The 16,831-nt window shown below is 39.8% G+C and overlaps 1 protein-coding gene across 4 annotated transcripts in view; it reads left to right on the top strand.

The window, feature by feature from the left end:
• The window catches only part of RGMB (repulsive guidance molecule BMP co-receptor b), a 38,716-nt gene extending 27,223 nt beyond the window's left edge, over positions 1–11,493 (top strand). Inside the window, exons 4-5 of one of the 4 annotated variants that reach the window (XM_052778757.1) lie at positions 622–690; positions 9,642–11,493. In XM_052778757.1, the coding sequence (XP_052634717.1) occupies positions 622–690; positions 9,642–9,649 (77 nt within the window). In that variant the 3' untranslated portion in view covers positions 9,650–11,493. Of the gene's footprint in view, positions 1–621; positions 691–2,247; positions 2,307–7,081; positions 8,176–9,641 lie in introns of those variants that run through there. The other 3 variants (XM_052778758.1, XM_052778755.1, XM_052778756.1) reach the window with 3 other exon arrangements.
• Positions 11,494–16,831: the final 5,338 nt, after the last annotated feature.

Here is a 16,831-nt window from a genome sequence, read left to right as displayed (position 1 = left end):
GGCAATATTGTAGGTTGGGTTGAATTGTCTTCTGGAGGTGCCTACTGATATCCTTCAGTAGAGGAGAGACCCAGGCAGCTAATTTTTAAATAGCTGAAGTCAGATAAATTAGTCCAGCCCTGATGGGTACATCTTAAATTCCAGCCTAGGTTCCTATTCAGGGATGACTTAGTAGAGACAAGCCAGCTGACCCAGCATTTCCTGCACAGCACCACATCCGTCTCCCAAGCCTGACTGATAGATACACCTTGGCCTCTGAAAGCCTCACACCTGACCTTCTTGGCCTGGCCTGCACACTGAAGCTTTCAATATTTGATTTTTCTTGAAACCATACCTGAAGAAGGCAACAAGGCCACCCCATCCTTTCTGTACTGGGCCCTTCTCCCCTCTCAAAGCAGGTCTATGTGGGGTTGGGGGGAGAAGAGAAAAAAGAGGCGGGAGCCAGGGGACAAGAGGAAAGAAGAGATTCAGTGGGATCATAGTGGGTAAGGCTTCTAATCTTAATTTTGGCATTTAATTCTCAGACTGTTTACATTTTCCAATGAATGACAGAAAGTACATAACATACATCTGCATAGGAGCAAGGGCTGTGTTTTCTAATTAGTGTGTTTTACCTTTTAGGCTGTCCTTGGTGTGTCCCTTGCTGCCATTACCATACAAGTGTTTTACAGAAAGCAGAAGTTTCAACAGGTGAGATTGCCAAAACCCTTAAATACCCTGCAGCCAAATTATTAATGTGTTTGACTAGAAAGCAAGAGATCTGTGTTTGTTGGAATCTCCGCTCTAAATTATGTAAAGGAGATATTTAAACAAATGTTTCCTGCTTGCTTTGTTGACTGTATGTTGTGGTTTAACCCCAGCCAGCAACCAAGCACCACGCAGCTGGCTCACTCGCCTCCCTCACAGTGGGATGGGGGAGAGAATCAGAAGAGCAAAAGTGAGAAAACTCGTGGGCTGAGATAAAGACAGTTTAATAGGTAAAGCAAAAGCCGTGCATGCAAGCAAAGCAAAAAAAGGAATTCATTCACCACTTCCCATTGGCAAGCAGATGTCCAGTCACCTCCAGGAAAGCAGGGCTCCATCCCATGTAACGGTTACTTGGGAAGATAAACACCATAACTCCTAACGTCCTCCCTCCGCCCCTTCCTTCTTCTTCCCCCAGCTTTATATGCTGAGCATGACATCATATGGTCTGGAACATCCCTTTGGTCAGTCAGGGTCAGCCATCCTGTCTGTGTCCCCTCCCAACTTCTTGTGCCTCTCCAGCCTTCTTGCTGGTGTGGTGGGGTGAGAAGCAGAAAAGTCCTTGGTTCTGTGTGAACACTGCTCAGCAGTAACTACAACATCCCTGTACTATCAACACTGTTTTCAGCACAAATCCAAAACATAGCCCCATACTAGCTACTATGAAGAAAATTAACTCTATCCCAGCCAAAACCAGCACACTGTAATAATCATTATCCTACTGGGTTTATCAGCTTTTATCTGGCAGTGATAAATGAAAGTGCAAGCTGCCTCCTTAGCTGGGAACTCTGGCAGACGAGAAGAGCACTACCTCTGAGCTGGAGTTGTGAAGTCCTATGAGAATTTTACCCCAGTATTTCCTACTGGATAGCTAAAAGCTACAAACCCTTGCTTTGGATCCTTACTTGCTTCAAGGTGTCTCACTCCCAAAATGTCTAACTAGATAGCAGTGCAACCCAAATGTCTGCATGTTATGCTTCCTAGCACTGCAGTGGCTGAAGAGTAGGTCCAGTATATGACTTAAGTAATTTTAAAAGCTAGCTGACCCCTGAAATCATTGCAGATGTCTGTAACATCCTCAATACAAATAGCTCAGTACCTACCTGTATCTGATTAAATCCTTTAACTTGGCCCCCCTTTTATAAGAACGCCAAAGGCCTGATCCAGCAGCTGTCCTTTCTCAGAACAAATGCTCAGCTTTTTCATACCAGTCTGCTTAGAAGCACATGAGACCTGCCTTTAAAGACTGTGTTAGGATTGAAACACATCACTCCCACTTTGTATAATTGGAGTAGCATCTCATGTCAGAGGAATAACTCTCTCTCTAACCCAGTCTCTCTGTAGAGATAGTCCAACAGTGGCAAACCCTCCTGGTGGCTAGGGCAAGTGGAAGAGTAATGTACCTCATTGTCTGTGGTGCCATCTCTAATGTCTTTGTCCTGACCTTGATGCAGTGCCAGTGGTTTGGCATGACCTGCCTTCATCTACTCTTTGCTTCTTCAGGTGCTGCCAGTCATCTCTCCCCAGCTTCCTTAAAACATGATTAACTAATTCCCTGTAAAATAAGTAAGTTGATACTAAACTGTGAGAGGTAGGTGACACCAGAATAGACTTTTTGAAAAAATAACATTTGGCGCTTTTTTCATTTAGTTATTTTACAATACTTTAGCAATTATAAATCCTGTAAAACCTTAGTGGTTGAGTCACCATCCCTGGAGGTATTCAAAAAGCGAGTGGACGGGGTACTCCAGGGCATGGTTTAGGGGGCATGGTTAATGGTTGGACTCGATGATCTCGAAGGTCTTTTCCAACCGAAATGATTCTATGATTCTATGATTCTGTAAAAAGGCCCTAATAATTAAACTGTGGCTTGCACAAGTAGAGTTTGTGATTCTTTGGAATGCCACCATTTCAGAAAATATATATATATATATATTTTTTTTTTAATGTGCATATAAAAAAGTCACAAGTCTCACCTCTTCTTGCAAATGAGATGGCCTTTATGTATGCTAAAGAGATCAATACGTAGTCCCATTGGGAAATCAGATATAGATATTCCTCTATAATAAGAATATTTAGTGAAAAATAATTTCAGATGCACCTACGTCTATGGCAATCACAGTCTTCCGCTCTCCCCACAATGAGTTAAGGCTCCTCAGTCAAAAAATACCAAGTCCTTCGGTAATGACCATTTGCGTTTGAGTCCTTGAAAGTTTTCTACAAGTAAACATGCATGTCCATTGACAGAAATGCTAAGAGATTTTTCTTTGTCAGCAGAGCTTCAGCTAACCCTTGTAAGATTGTGGACTACTTTTAGCTTTCTCTACATGCATTATTTTTTTATTGTTGACCTGTTCAGAAAACCTGGGAATCCTGATGTGGCTGTTTCACTGACTGAAATAGAGGACCCTTACAAATGGAAAAACTTTCTACTTCTGGGTTTAGACTCTGGTAAAATGTCTGAATACACAATTACAAAAAACAAGCCAAGTAGAACTTTGTTCAAAAAAGTGTTAGGATATTGCTCCTACATTGTCTGATGGGAGCAGAAGTGTATAGTGAAATCTTGTTCTGCACATTTCAGAGGATTTTGCTTTGGCTTAGTTCTACACTGGCTTGAACAGAGCAAACAGCTGTCAGCATCTGGAGTGCATTACATGATCTTCTGGAACACTTTTTCCCATTTAGTTTCACCGGAAAAGATCCATTTCATCTAGTCAGAGATGTGAACCAAAGCATGGTAAGAAGGAGGGGGAAATAAGGAGGTTCACATCAAAAGGGAAATCTTATCAGGTCTTTCAATATTAAGAAAAGATCACTTGCCCGGTAGTGCTGACAATTACAATGCAAATCCTTAAAATCAACATGCTATGTAATATCTCTCTGGGTAAAAACCAACAGCCAAAACCTGCAACCCTGCAATCTAAAAGCAGTTCATTTATAAGTGAACGAGTTAGTCTAATGACAAGAAGTAAAAATCTTCCCAAATTCAGCTTTGCTCAGAGGATATTTTTACTGGATATTTAAATGGCCAGTATTTAAATGACAATATAGTCAATAGTGGTCTCTGGTGGAGTACTTGCCTTAAATATACAGGTGCTAACTGCAGTTTAATTGTGGACAATAAAAGTTATCTGACAGTCATTAATGAAAATTCCCCAGATGATAGATAACAATTTAGGTGGGTTTTTTTTCTGCTCCCCTCAGCAGGGATCTTGGAGACTAAGTGTGCACATGAATCAGTATGTACGTAGAGACCCTGCTTGATTTTTAGTCTAAGGATATCATTTTCTGATGTGCCAAAGTGACTTTATGTGGTGGTTTAGAACCTCTAAGACAATTAGGCATTTCTCCGTCTTGAATAAAGAGCATATCCACTGCCAATCCTTTTCAGCTCTGTTCCTTACCCATAAAGTAAGCATTCAGTCTATCCTACTCATAAAGGGGCAATAGAATTCTTCCATTCTTCATTTATTTCACCCTTACACATAACTTTGAATATAGGGATTAGAGTATCATGTGTCAGCTTTGGCTGGAGGACTGCATCCCTGAATCTCGGGAAAGCTCATTCCCCTGCCTGTGCCCTCCAAAGCTTTGTTTCAAGCTCATAGCAGTGACCAATAACTGCATTTTTCTATAAAGGATCAAAACGCTTCTCATAACTTCCTTACACTGAGTGCCTTGTGCTGTCAAGGAAGCAGTGGAGCTGAAGTTACCATTTCATCTCTAGGTTTTCAGCAATGCCTTCCCACTCTGACACCCACAAATCTAATTCAGGCAAGCCCACAAGAAAAATACAGTATTTCATTGTGAAGTTAACAGAGCTTTGTGTTCTCACTTTCCTACGCTTGGAGATTTTCTACGTAGACTGAAGAAATTCACAACATAGCCCTCTACATGTGGATAATACCTAACCCATTTCTGGTGTTATGTCAACAGAAGTCTTGCCAAAGCCACAAGGGGAAATAAAAACATCAACGTTGGCATCTGGCAATGAAGGTGCAACTGATAATGCCTACAAGATTGAACCCTGAAGGAAGACCAGCATAGAAATGTATCCTCTTGGATGTAGGCAGGAGATAGCACTGAGCTGCTCAGACCTCTGAAGCCAGGGGGTAGTGTAGGTGTGTGATCAGAAGCAGAAATACAGAAAGGCAGTAAATTTTAATATATGAGGCCCTTCAGGTACTACTGGATTAGGCAACAGCTGTGTGCAGCCTCTGAGGACTGCAATATTGAATCCAGGTGTCTAAATTCTTCAGTGATTAAAGGCTGTAATCCGTGTAAGGTTACAAACTTCTATTTTTGCAGATGAGCCTAGATTTTGAACATCCACAAGTCTTGGGATCTGACGAGATGCATCCCAAGATCCTGACGGATCTGGCAGATGTAGTCGCTAAGCTGCTCTCTGTTGTGTTTGAAAAGTCATAGCAGTCAGGTGAAGTCCCTAGTGACTGCATGCTACATGCATGTAGAGAGGCACCCAGTCACAATGATTTTCCAGAAGGGGTGTGAGAGCTTTTGCCATCATGCAGTCCTCTCTGCACATCCTTATTTGTGTGCCTACTCTTGGGGCGGGTCCCCTTCCACCCTATTTTGCTAGCTGCAGGGTCCCTCCTGTCTACATCACCCTGTGCCCTTTGCTTGTCAATCCAGGCTACAACTTCCTCTCTTGATTGTGGATCATCGTCTCCCTCCCTTGCTGTTCCTAGTTTAAAGCTCTTCTCACCAGGTTGGTGAGACTTGACAAAGGGATCAAGATGTTTTGTCATACTCAGTCAGGTGGGACCAATTAGCAGTCCTTGGTCCTCAGAATGGCCTGGCAGTCATAAAAGCTGAAACCCTATAATTGATACCAGCTGCAAAAGTGGTTGTGGACCTGCAGGATCTATCTACTCCTCCTCAAGCTCCTCCTTTTATGTGTGCCCTGGTACCCTTGGCCCTCGCCTCCAGAGCCACATAGTCATTCTTGCTATGCTCCTGGTCTGCCCTGGCTGCGCTGCTGGTGCTCATGTGGAAGAGCAGCAGCAGGGAATAGGCCAAGAGCCAGAGAATCCTTGGCAGTCTCCCCACATTGTCCTGGACCTGAATCCCTGGCAAGCAGCAGACCTTCTAGGTCAGGTCAGCAGATGGAGACCTCTGCCCCACAGCAGGCAGTTCCGCACTGCTATCACTTGCTGCTTTCCCCAGCTGCCATGGGGCTCAGGTGCAGCCAGGTGGGGTGCTTCATCAGATGCAGCTCCCAACCCCTCATCTGCTACCAGGACACTGAATCTTTTCTGTAGGTGAAGACCTGCAGGTGGGACAGAATACCCTCCTGGGACTGAAAGCCACCAGTTTCCAGCCTTTGCCCTCCTGAGAGTCTTCATTTCCTGCACCTGTATGCACAGACTCTGCCTGCTTCCTCAGGTACAGCAGGGGTTCAGGCTTTTGAAGCCACAGCATCTCTGAGAAGCTGACACATCCCTTATTGCTATCAGAAGACATGATTAAGCGAGGTCAAGCACAAGTTAATAAGGCTGAGAAGCACTGCCCTAGACTTTAATTAATGTTAGTGGATTGCTGGGAAAACTCTCCTTTGCTCTTTGTCTGCTTTGCTCTTTTTCAGGAACCCTAAGGGTTGCACAGTGTTATCATGGTATTATCCAAATCCATGATGAAAGTTTCACTTTATCCATCAGCTGAGACATTGATATAAACGTCTTCTCTTGGATTCTATGCCACTTTGCTCCTCTATTCTCATCCCTCTTTCTGATGCTGTAAGCTTTCCTAGAAATACTCATTTCAAGCAATAAAGTACATCAGAAATAGCCACGATGACCTCCTCATATTTGTGCCATAGTGGTCGTTTTTAGAATCTGATTTTTCTTTCAGTGGGAAAATAAAACAGGGCTCACTTCACAGTCCAGAAGGATGTGAAATTAATTGTACAAACTGTCTAGTTCTCAAATTTTCTGTTTTGGAATTCATGACAAGAAGATTGCTCCATTTTGGAACTCAAAAGTACAGCTAACATAATTTACATACAAATTAGGTTTGAGAGAAATACACAGACCACAGGAAGCATGAAAATTTCACCTGTCACATTGAACTACTCAAAAAGCTGAAAATAAATACAAATAATCTTATGGTTATTCCTCAAATATATAACATCTAATTAACAATCTAACATTCCCAATGCTTCAGGAAAATAAATCATTCATGTTAGAAGCATTCAGGGTACTGTATTCTTTGAAATTAGTGACCATTGCTAGTAAATTTAGAGAAATCAGTATTTACTATTTACGTATGACTGCTCGTGCAAACGTTTGTAAACAGATTTCTTTTAATCATTTAGGTATTAAGCTTTCGCAGGCATGCAGTCTTAAAGTGGAAACCGTGCTCTGAATTTTCCATGGGAAGCATTTCAGCAGCTCCCGTGCTGTGCAAGGTAGCTGGAAGTGCAGCTCCCTCCAGTGGCTCCAACTGCTGCTCTGCGTATCTGGCAAGAGAAGAAACATTCCCACCCCATCTTCTACTCAAGATGAAACATGGAACCCGAATTATAAAAATGTATCATCTCTATCATATGAGAAGACTGAATAGCAGCATAAAGCAGAAAAGAAAGTATATCCTGTTACAAAGACATCATTTAAAGTGAATTTACAGAACAAAATGAAGCTGGGCTTAGTAAATAAACATCTTGCACTTCAAGCAGTACTTTCTGATTAGCAAATAGAGCAATACTTTCTGCTCACTTCTAAAAATCGCTCCATATTTTCACTTTCTAAAATCATGTTAAAGGGAAAAAAACAAGAGCACTTTGTATCTAAAAAATTAGTCATAAAAATAATAAAGCACTTGAGAGATTTGAAATGTACAAGCAAGCATTTACAGTAGCTGCCATAGGGCTGTTTCTTGGTGACATATATGAAGGGAAGAAGTAATCATGAGGAAGAAATGAGGATACTTCATCAGAACTTGTCTTTTCAGGCATGTTCTACTTAATCAACTGCATTCAATAAGTACAGCAAATTGTTCTGTCTGATCATTTTTACTGAAGTGACAGAACAAAGCACTTATTTTTAGTATAATACAAAATATTTGGTGCAAATGGAGAGTACATCACTATCTCATTAAAATTCTTAATTGATAAGTTAAAAGCTAACAATGCCTAAAACAGCTGGTACTGTGGCAGATCTTTGCTAATTTGTACACCTGTGTGAGAGTCCTGGAGTAAACATGAAAGCGCTGGAATTGTCAGGAAAAGGACAGATGTGACATCTCTGCATTTGCTGGGAACCACCGATCTGAAAAGATCTCCCCAGGGTGGGGTGTGTGCAAAAGTTTTTCAGTTTTTCTGCGCTCTTTCACTGCTTTCCTTAGGGGGAAGGAAAGCTATGTCTACATTAGTAAGTCATGCAGTGCAGTAGGAGTGGGTTTGCAGAGTAAAAAAAAAAAAAAAAAAAAGAGTTGATGACCCAGCATCCATACCACACACCTTTGGGGAGAATGGAGTTGCATCAGTTGAGCTTTAGTCTGCTCCTGTGGCCTGGGTGCTTGGGAGAGTGTCTTCCCCTTTGGCTTCATCTGATGATAACCAGGCTTGTGCAGAGAGAGGGTGCTCAACAGTGCAAATCAAAGTGCAGAGAGTGGAAGGGATCAGGAAATGCACTTCAAAAATCTACTCCTTACTCAATCTAAAATCCTATTGTAGATGCATAGGGTGTTTGCCAAGTATTTCACATTTTCTGGAAACTTCTGTACATCCACAATGATAACATCAGGCACCTGGCTCAAAAGAATCTGAGAACAATGAGGAACTCAAACCTTTTAAGTCAGTGATATAAAAGTTCTGAGTTATTGAAAGTAATAAGCCAGAAGTGACAACATATATTTTGGGACAAGAGGATCTGAAAAAAATGTCTTCCTTACTAGGCTCCCCAAAATAATATTTCCACTAATAAGACAGAATTTCCTTTTAGATATGACTAAATGGATATGCTGTTATCCAAAAAATCTCAATTCTGTAGAATCTGAAGCCTCCAAATTTAGGTGGTCAGATGGTTATAAAATAAAAAATTATAATTACTGAGTTGTGGGTGCTATAGCTATTTATACCGCCCCGCAGTAATTATTCTTCAAGATGTTGCAGTTGAAGAATCAGTTATGACAGAGTGAATAACTTCCTGTAGCATCCATCAGTCTCTGTTTGGGTGGCAAGGAGAGGACGTTGGCAGAGGATGTTTTGTGTTTTCTTTAAATAGCTGTAACCACACAACTCTGTCTAAATTGCCTGTTTCTCCCATGCTCCCAAGAAGCATGAATGGAGGGGCAGGCCATGAGAGCCAGGTGCTGTTGACTGCCACAGAGCACACGTGTTCTTTCATCTGCAGCTCTGTTCTAGCATTCCCGTGAATGACCACGGAGCAACTTCTTTCACAGCTGGCTGAAATTCAGATTTTTTCACTGTCTCTGTGGTAACAGTTATTTCAGGGCCAGTCTTCCAAACCTGATTGATATCTGTGTTGCAGCTAGGTTCAGTGTTTGGCAAACATCAAAAGATTTGATGCCTTGCATACTTACTTTGCTGTCACACTCCTAAAGCAGATGGAAGATATACTGGAGTAGTCATCCACAGTGTTTGGTGAGACAACTAACTACTTTGAGAAAATGCTTTCCACAGATGATGCCAATTACATAGCCCAAAGGTTGCTTATTCTGTCACTCTGTGTAATTTTGGCATTTGGGAATACCAAGGTATTTATATGTGGGACACCAACAAGACCAATGATGTTTGGCCAGATGTCTAATGTTTTCAGTTTTAAGATTACATTCAACCACTTGCCATCTTTACAACAGGTGGGAAGAGAGAACCAAGGTAAAGTTGCAGCTGTTCTGTATTTTCTCCCTCACAGAGATATAGGCAGGAGTCTGAGTCTCACTCATGAACCTGATGGGCACTTCTGTTGAAAAAAATTCCAGAAGAAGCTATTTTGTCAGAACAACATTGGTGCACTGGACCTCTGAAGCTGAACTTTAAAATTTTCATTCAACTTAGCACTCAAGTTTCCAAGTGTGAAAAAAAGAGGAAGATCATTACACATGCATTCCTACTCTAGAGAAGCAGGACCACATCTGTACCCAGTTCATTTCCAACATTTGCAAAGTGACATGTAACTTGGAACAGATCTCCCACAATACGCCTGCTTTCAGCTTCCTCATTTTGTTTCTCATATCTGCTAAGTATTTTACTTTTAAGCCAAGAGCCAATGAAAAGACTTGGTTTAGTAACCAGAATTCCCACATGCTATTTTTCAGACAAGTGAATGAGCTTGTCTCATCTCCCAGCTTGCCCCAACAGGAACATCTGGCACTGGCCATGCTTGCCTTCCTGCTGCAATCAATCAGAGATCCTTCATGGAGGACTCAGGAACAAGCTAGGAGAAGATATCCTAGGCGAAGAGATCTGAGTCAATCCTGATGGCTGAAAGAAGATATTAAGGGATAAAGAAACACTGAATAAATTGTAGTATTTGGAACCACCAAGTAAGGATGAAATAAAATACTCACATTAAAGTATTTTGGTGTTCAAAAGACATTATTACTAACAGATGTATGTCTCATATCCCCCTTGTTATGCTGGGATAACACCAATTCATCTCATAAAACATATATTTTAAAGTGTTTGCAGTACTAAATTGACTGTATCACTGCACCTGAGAAGAAATGATGAGTTTTTTATTCTGTGATCATACACTGAATAATGATAAAAGAAATACTGAATTTACTTCATGCACTGTCTGCAGTGGATGAAGTGGGCTTCCCCAGAAGTAGTAGTTTGGGGCTCTGTCATTAAAGTTGCATCATGAGAATTGCATAGAGAGGTCTGAATTAAGATTCTGCAAGCAAACTTAGTTCTGGAATCTCCTAACTTTTAAGTGATTTGTTTTGCAATTATGCAAATGTCAAGTCATTCTTACGTTTATGGAAAAAAAAATTAAAATACTGTCATCTAAAAATATGGTGCCTCAGTTTTGAAAGTTTACAGTGTATTTATTGAAAACATTTATTTTGTAAAGAAATGGTAGGCTGGTAGTCCATCTGTTTATTCTGTATGTTATTATATTACAAACCCATTTATTAAGCCTTTGGGTTATGAATGGAAGAATAACTTGACTCACAGTTAATGTAAGCAAATTTCAAGTTAATAATGACAATGTCTTCTTTGTATTTATGGAAGCATAGGTTGTAGTTCTAATAATAAGGTCTGTTTTGAGTTTTATGCTTAAATAACATTGTCCTCCTTATCAAGAATAATTTTCCACCAAATTACAAGAGTCATCCTTAAGTACAGATGGAATATTCAAAAATTTAAAAGCAAATTGGATAATTTACAAGTAAATTGATGCTATAACTTACATCATACTTCCTTGTTTTCAGTACTGCAACTTGAAATAATAGAACCTGTTTAAACTTCACATATTCTCCCATTGTATTTCTATGACAGTACAACTAGGGTTGGGTTTTCTCCTGCTTGCAGTCATGATTATGGAGTTTCTCCAGAATTTTAAAACTGCAGAAGGGCATTCATCTATGATTGTCTGAGGCTACATCCTTGAACTTTGCAAAGGTAACTATTTCAAGAGATACACATACTTGCAGACTGTAATAATTGGGCCTACTTTGCCTTTCAGATAATTTCATATTCATTTGTTCTAGTATTCTGGCTGTATTCTTGTCTGAAAATAAATATTATTCATCTTATAATGAATTCACTTAATTAAAACAGAGTGGGGAAGGCTGCACTATCAAAGATAACATACCAGATAGAATGGGAGTTCATACTTTAAAAACTTGACCAGAATGTGCTGGAATATGGAGGACCTACAGGGTGATCTGTTCTGTTAGCTCATGGACATATACTCCAAACATCTCTCTTCAGTCACTAGCTAGACACTGTCCCAATACAACACATTTGAAGGGAAGAATACAGTTTTAAAGCACCAAACTAGAGAATGCAGTGCTTCATGTGCATTTTCTTTTTCATTAAAGCTCACGGAGTATCTCTTTCCTGCGCGTGCTTCCCTCTAGCATTAAGGTTAATGAGTATCTGAATCCTAACTCTTCAGATGTACTTATTTGGAATTTGATGTGTCTTAGTGAACCCTTAAGATCTTGTGAAGGTAAAGGCAATTTTCCAGCCCTGTTTACTTTCATGCTAGGAAAAAGACTGGATTAGACCTTACCCTTCTAGATTTGATAGTTTTGGTAGACTTCAGTGAGGTAGAATTACAATTTTCTGTTTGAGATCTTTTAAAACTGATCTGCCTATTCTGTTCTAGATAGAGAATCTATCTGCAGATTTCATTACAGGAAGAATATAATCACCCCCCACCAATCTAATTTAGTTAAAAATTTAAAATAGAAAGCTATCTCTCAGATTAACAAATTCTTTGCAAACAGTACCAAAAAGAGATGGAACAGGTGGTTGCAGACAAAAGAACTGAAAGGCTTTTGAGACTGTGGCCTTCTGAGAGTTTTATTACGGATGCTCAGTGCCATGGTAGTTGTGCATGTTGCTCAGTCATCAACCACATTTCACAATTCCAAGATTCACAAGACATAGCACGTAATTATGATACGGATAGACATAGATAGTTTCACAGAATATATTCTTAAGTATCTCAGAAACTTCTAATGTAAGATTAAATTGAGCTTCACTTAAAAGAATGATGACTTGATACGCTCACAAAAATCAGAGCTTTGAAGTTCTCTTTGCTCCTTTGTGATTAAAAGGAATGTTAAAGAAACATTTGTTAATTTTAATTCGTCTATATGCTACAGGTAGTGACTTATCAATGCTAGGATTACTGCAGACCAAAACCAGTAGCTAATTTAAGTGATGAGTGAGAAGATTATTTTCCAAATGCTCCAATGACTTCAGCAAATACTAACTCTGTTGCAATTAAAACTCAGCTGAGGTCTTAGAGTACTGCAGAAATAAAAGCTAATTAATTTCTTACATGTGATCAGTAGTATATGATTTTCTGACATGAGTTCCGGATGTTTATTTTGAGAGAAGACAGACTTAAAACTGAGCTTGCTGAAAAACCTATGACAAATATAATAATTACTTTTAGCAAATAAATAATGTCCAAGTATTTTCTTTGGGCTTCAGCCTTAGTGCATGAACTCAATCTAGATCTAAATTTAAGCTGCCTAACAGAACCAAAAGTTTATATTTTAAAACCTCCTAAAGTCTTGCATCAGCGATTTCCATAAGTCTTCATTAATTATGGATTTTTCAGCTCACTTTCAGTAAAGCTCATGAAACGTACTTTGACAGTAGCTGCTCTTAGGATGACAATTTTTTGATTGTAGTATTTCATCCACCATTAAACTACTCTGATGGTCTGCAGAACTGTCAAAAACAGGGCTGTTGCAACATTAAGCAGCATCTGTATTAAACCTTCATGCTCTGGAGTACTCTGATTTTACCAGTTCTAGCAGTTTTGCCAGTTCCTTGTTAACAGCTTAAGAACAGACTTGCAGCATATCTCACCTTCTCTTTCTCACCTTCATTTTTCTACATGATTTTTAGCCTAGCAGTTTAATTACAGTAAGACCCATCTTAGCTGTATGAACTCAGCTGTATGAATGTATATAAGATATAAACTCTTCATTAAGCATTTCCCAAGAACACAATATGCTTCACAGAATCCTAGATATGTTACATGAGTAACTTTTCCCCTGGGATGTCTTCCTTTTCTATTCTCTGAAGATTGCCTTGGTTGATTTGGAGGAAGAGCAATCTGCCCAGGTTTCCAAAATCCACACCAAAATGACAATTCAAGGTTTGATTTTACAGGGATGCACAAGCTTCGCTAGCTGTGACAGCCAGCCAAGAGTAAAGGTGGGCGTTGGCTAGCAAAAGAAACAGCACATTTCAAAAAAATTCAGCTGTAGAGAGGCTGCAGGCTACGTGCATGAGTGCACTGAGTTAGAAGCCCTGGAGAAAACAAATTGATTGGAGGATGTAGTTAAGGGCATTGATGGAAAGCTGGAATAGGGTTGGGAAGATGGATTCAGAAGCAGAGCAATGGCGAGAGGGAGAGGAAGGCTGAGAGAAAGGCTTTCCTTCCTTGCCTCTGGGGTAGGCTGACAAAAAACACACACTGAGGGTGAAGCTGTGGGATGGGAATTTGGGCTGGGAGCATCAGGGGCATTCAGTACCAGGCTGGGCTTGGATACTTCAGGTTTGAATAGTAGGGGTCAGAGGGACTAGCAGTACCCTGGGACACCATCTCCCCAGTGATAACTTGGCTGGCACACAAGAAATACAAACTCATGACTCCTTTTCCCCACAAAGTGTAGCCAGGCACTCCATACACAGCTGTTACAACTTTCATCCTTCCAGCAATGCCCTCCTTTTTGTTGGTGCAAACATGGTACCTCTAACTATATGGGATCAATGGTGGTAATGCCCAGCTGTCACAATTAGTTACACCAATTTGCTCAGGTTTAAGATTAATATTTTTGGCAGGAAATCCTAAAGAGAAAAATATTTCATATGGCTTTAGTCAGCAGTGCATATTTTCACTGGCTTTCATTTACAATCTTCACAGAAAAAGGCACTATGTTGTAGTAAAAGTTTGCAAATCAATTCCAGAACACAGCTGGTACAGCTGGATTAACTTTCTCAGTAAGAATGTGCCGATGCTGTGCTTTGCCAACCAGATCTGGCCTATGGTCCATCCCTTGCAGACTTCTTTACCAGAGGCCCTTCAAATGTGGCCCAAGATTGACCTGTGCAATATATGAATTGTTCTGGCAGTCTGTGTCCTGCTGCCCTTTTCTCTTAAGTGCTGCAGGGTCCTTTGTGGCCATGCAGTGGGAGGCAAAGTGATCGGTATCTTATTTATATTCAGTCATGTAACAGATAACATACGCTGCCAAGGAAAACACTTCATGAGGGTTAGGTGAAATAGACCATTACTGCCTGACTATTGATATGTCCATGATATGCACAAGAGATATCTTCTATGCAGGTTCTGTAATGGAAGGGAGGTCCAGGTGCACAGGAACTTCCATATGAGGCCATGTTACTTGCTGTGGCCAAAGGTTGTGGGTTGCTTGTTACAGAAAGGTTAACCCAGGTTCAGAGAGCAGCTACCTCACATGCAATTCTTATATATTATTGTAGACCATTACATGGCTATATTTTTCCTTATAGCTAGAATAATAGAAGTACTGTCATGAATCAAGCTTGGACTAAGTTGTTTGGGGTTACAGTTAGATCTCAGGTGTTGACTAAACATAGAATTATAATTAATTGCTTTGAAGTTTCTTCATAAAATCCACATAACACTTATGTATCTCAAAGGACTGTTGCTCAGTTTTACTTCCTGTGAGCAATTAAGATTCATGATGGTATGTCATATTTTCTTCAATGGAAGAAAACAAATTTGAAATATTCTTGATAATCCACAATAAATGCATGCAAATTTTCTGTATTTATTTTATGTAAATAGTGAAGTTTTGGAGTAAACTGAAAATTAGGCACTTGACCAGGACTTGCCCATTTTCTGTAAAACACCCCCCCTCCAATTTTTTCTACCATATATATCATACAGAATATGAACAAATATCTGATTTTAAAAAAATATTCTGCTGCCATATTTTAAGTGGGAATTATATTGATTATAATATAAATTGAAAGCCTAGTGCTGGGCTTTAGAGTGTAAAACAAAGTAAGTAACTTACATTAATAGGTTTATGAAGATGCTACAAATAATTAAAAAAGCAGAATTATTTTCTTTGTATGTTAGGTCTAGAAATACTTATTTTTCTCTTCAACAGGACAATGGCAATTCTTACTTCCTTATGCTAATTAACAACCAGCATTAATTGTCATTATTTATCCAAAAGCAGTTTTTCACTTGTTAAAAATTTTGAAAATAAAAAAATAAGATAATTACCAATAAATTGGTAGGGCTAGGGGATTGGAAAATACATGCTAGAAACATTCTTTGTTTTAGTATTGGCCATATCCAAAGGAAGATCTTTCACTAACCCCATACAGTGCGAGAATGTAAGGATGGGTGGACCAGAATGTGCTCCCCATTACTCAGTTGTTCTCAACTTTTATCTTAAGAAGAATAATTAGACTTCAGAGAAAAATGAAAAGGATAAGAAACAAATAACAAATTCCACTAACCTCCTCTTCTTTCTCCTAGCAGTGTGTCACACATTTCTTAGCTACTGCTTCTGGAGCATTTCACAAATAAAAGCTTCAGCATAAAGTTTTAAGAACAAAGCTTAAATTTCAGGTGGAACCATACTAGCTTGTTGGAAGAATGAAGAGATACAAGCGACAGCGCTAGATATCTGTCCCAACATCATTCAGGAAAATAAACCTTGATCAGTACAAGTGGATGACTCATACCAGGTGTTACCTATTCTAACAGTCTTTACTACTCTGTTAGAAGCAAGAGATTGTCTACATTTACTTCTGTAAAGGTAAAAATGAAGACCTCATTTCAGCCATAGTACACAAAAAGAAGCTAGGATTTAATTAATTTGCTGTTCAAATAAAACTTGATCATGGAACAACTTTCAATAAAATGTCTCATCAGGAAGAAAAGCTGTATCAGGATGATCTCCTTTAGTGTCTTCAGCCTTACCCATCTTCCTAAGTAATAGTCATGTAACATCCTGCCAAGAAAAGCTGATGTCACTCAACACAACACTAAGCATAACACTGGAGATTGAAACAGCTCCTTAAAATACATTGCTACAAGAGTACCCCACTGGGATTTTACACTTTAAGTGGGAACCCTACAGCTAAACAGTAAGGGCTATGGAGGTGAAAAGATCCATTTGCAGATGACAGAACATCATACAGGGACAAAACAAGCCAATCGAGCTCTGAAAAGAACAAAGACGGGCATCAAAGGTATTCAGCCTAGGGAGTCAGTGCTCTAGGTTGCTGTGCTGTCCATGTCGGGACGCACCCCTATTGTAGGAGTGTCATGTTTCTGCAGGAAGTGCCATCCTTTTTTGGCTGGTGCTTGAATCCTTTGCAAGTCCTGTTCTTGATAGTAGT

The sequence above is a fragment of the Harpia harpyja genome, chromosome Z (genome assembly GCF_026419915.1).
Source record: "Harpia harpyja isolate bHarHar1 chromosome Z, bHarHar1 primary haplotype, whole genome shotgun sequence".
Lineage (NCBI taxonomy): Eukaryota > Metazoa > Chordata > Aves > Accipitriformes > Accipitridae > Harpia > Harpia harpyja.
Note: the sequence above shows the minus strand (reverse complement) of the source record. Positions and strands in the feature narration are given on the sequence as shown.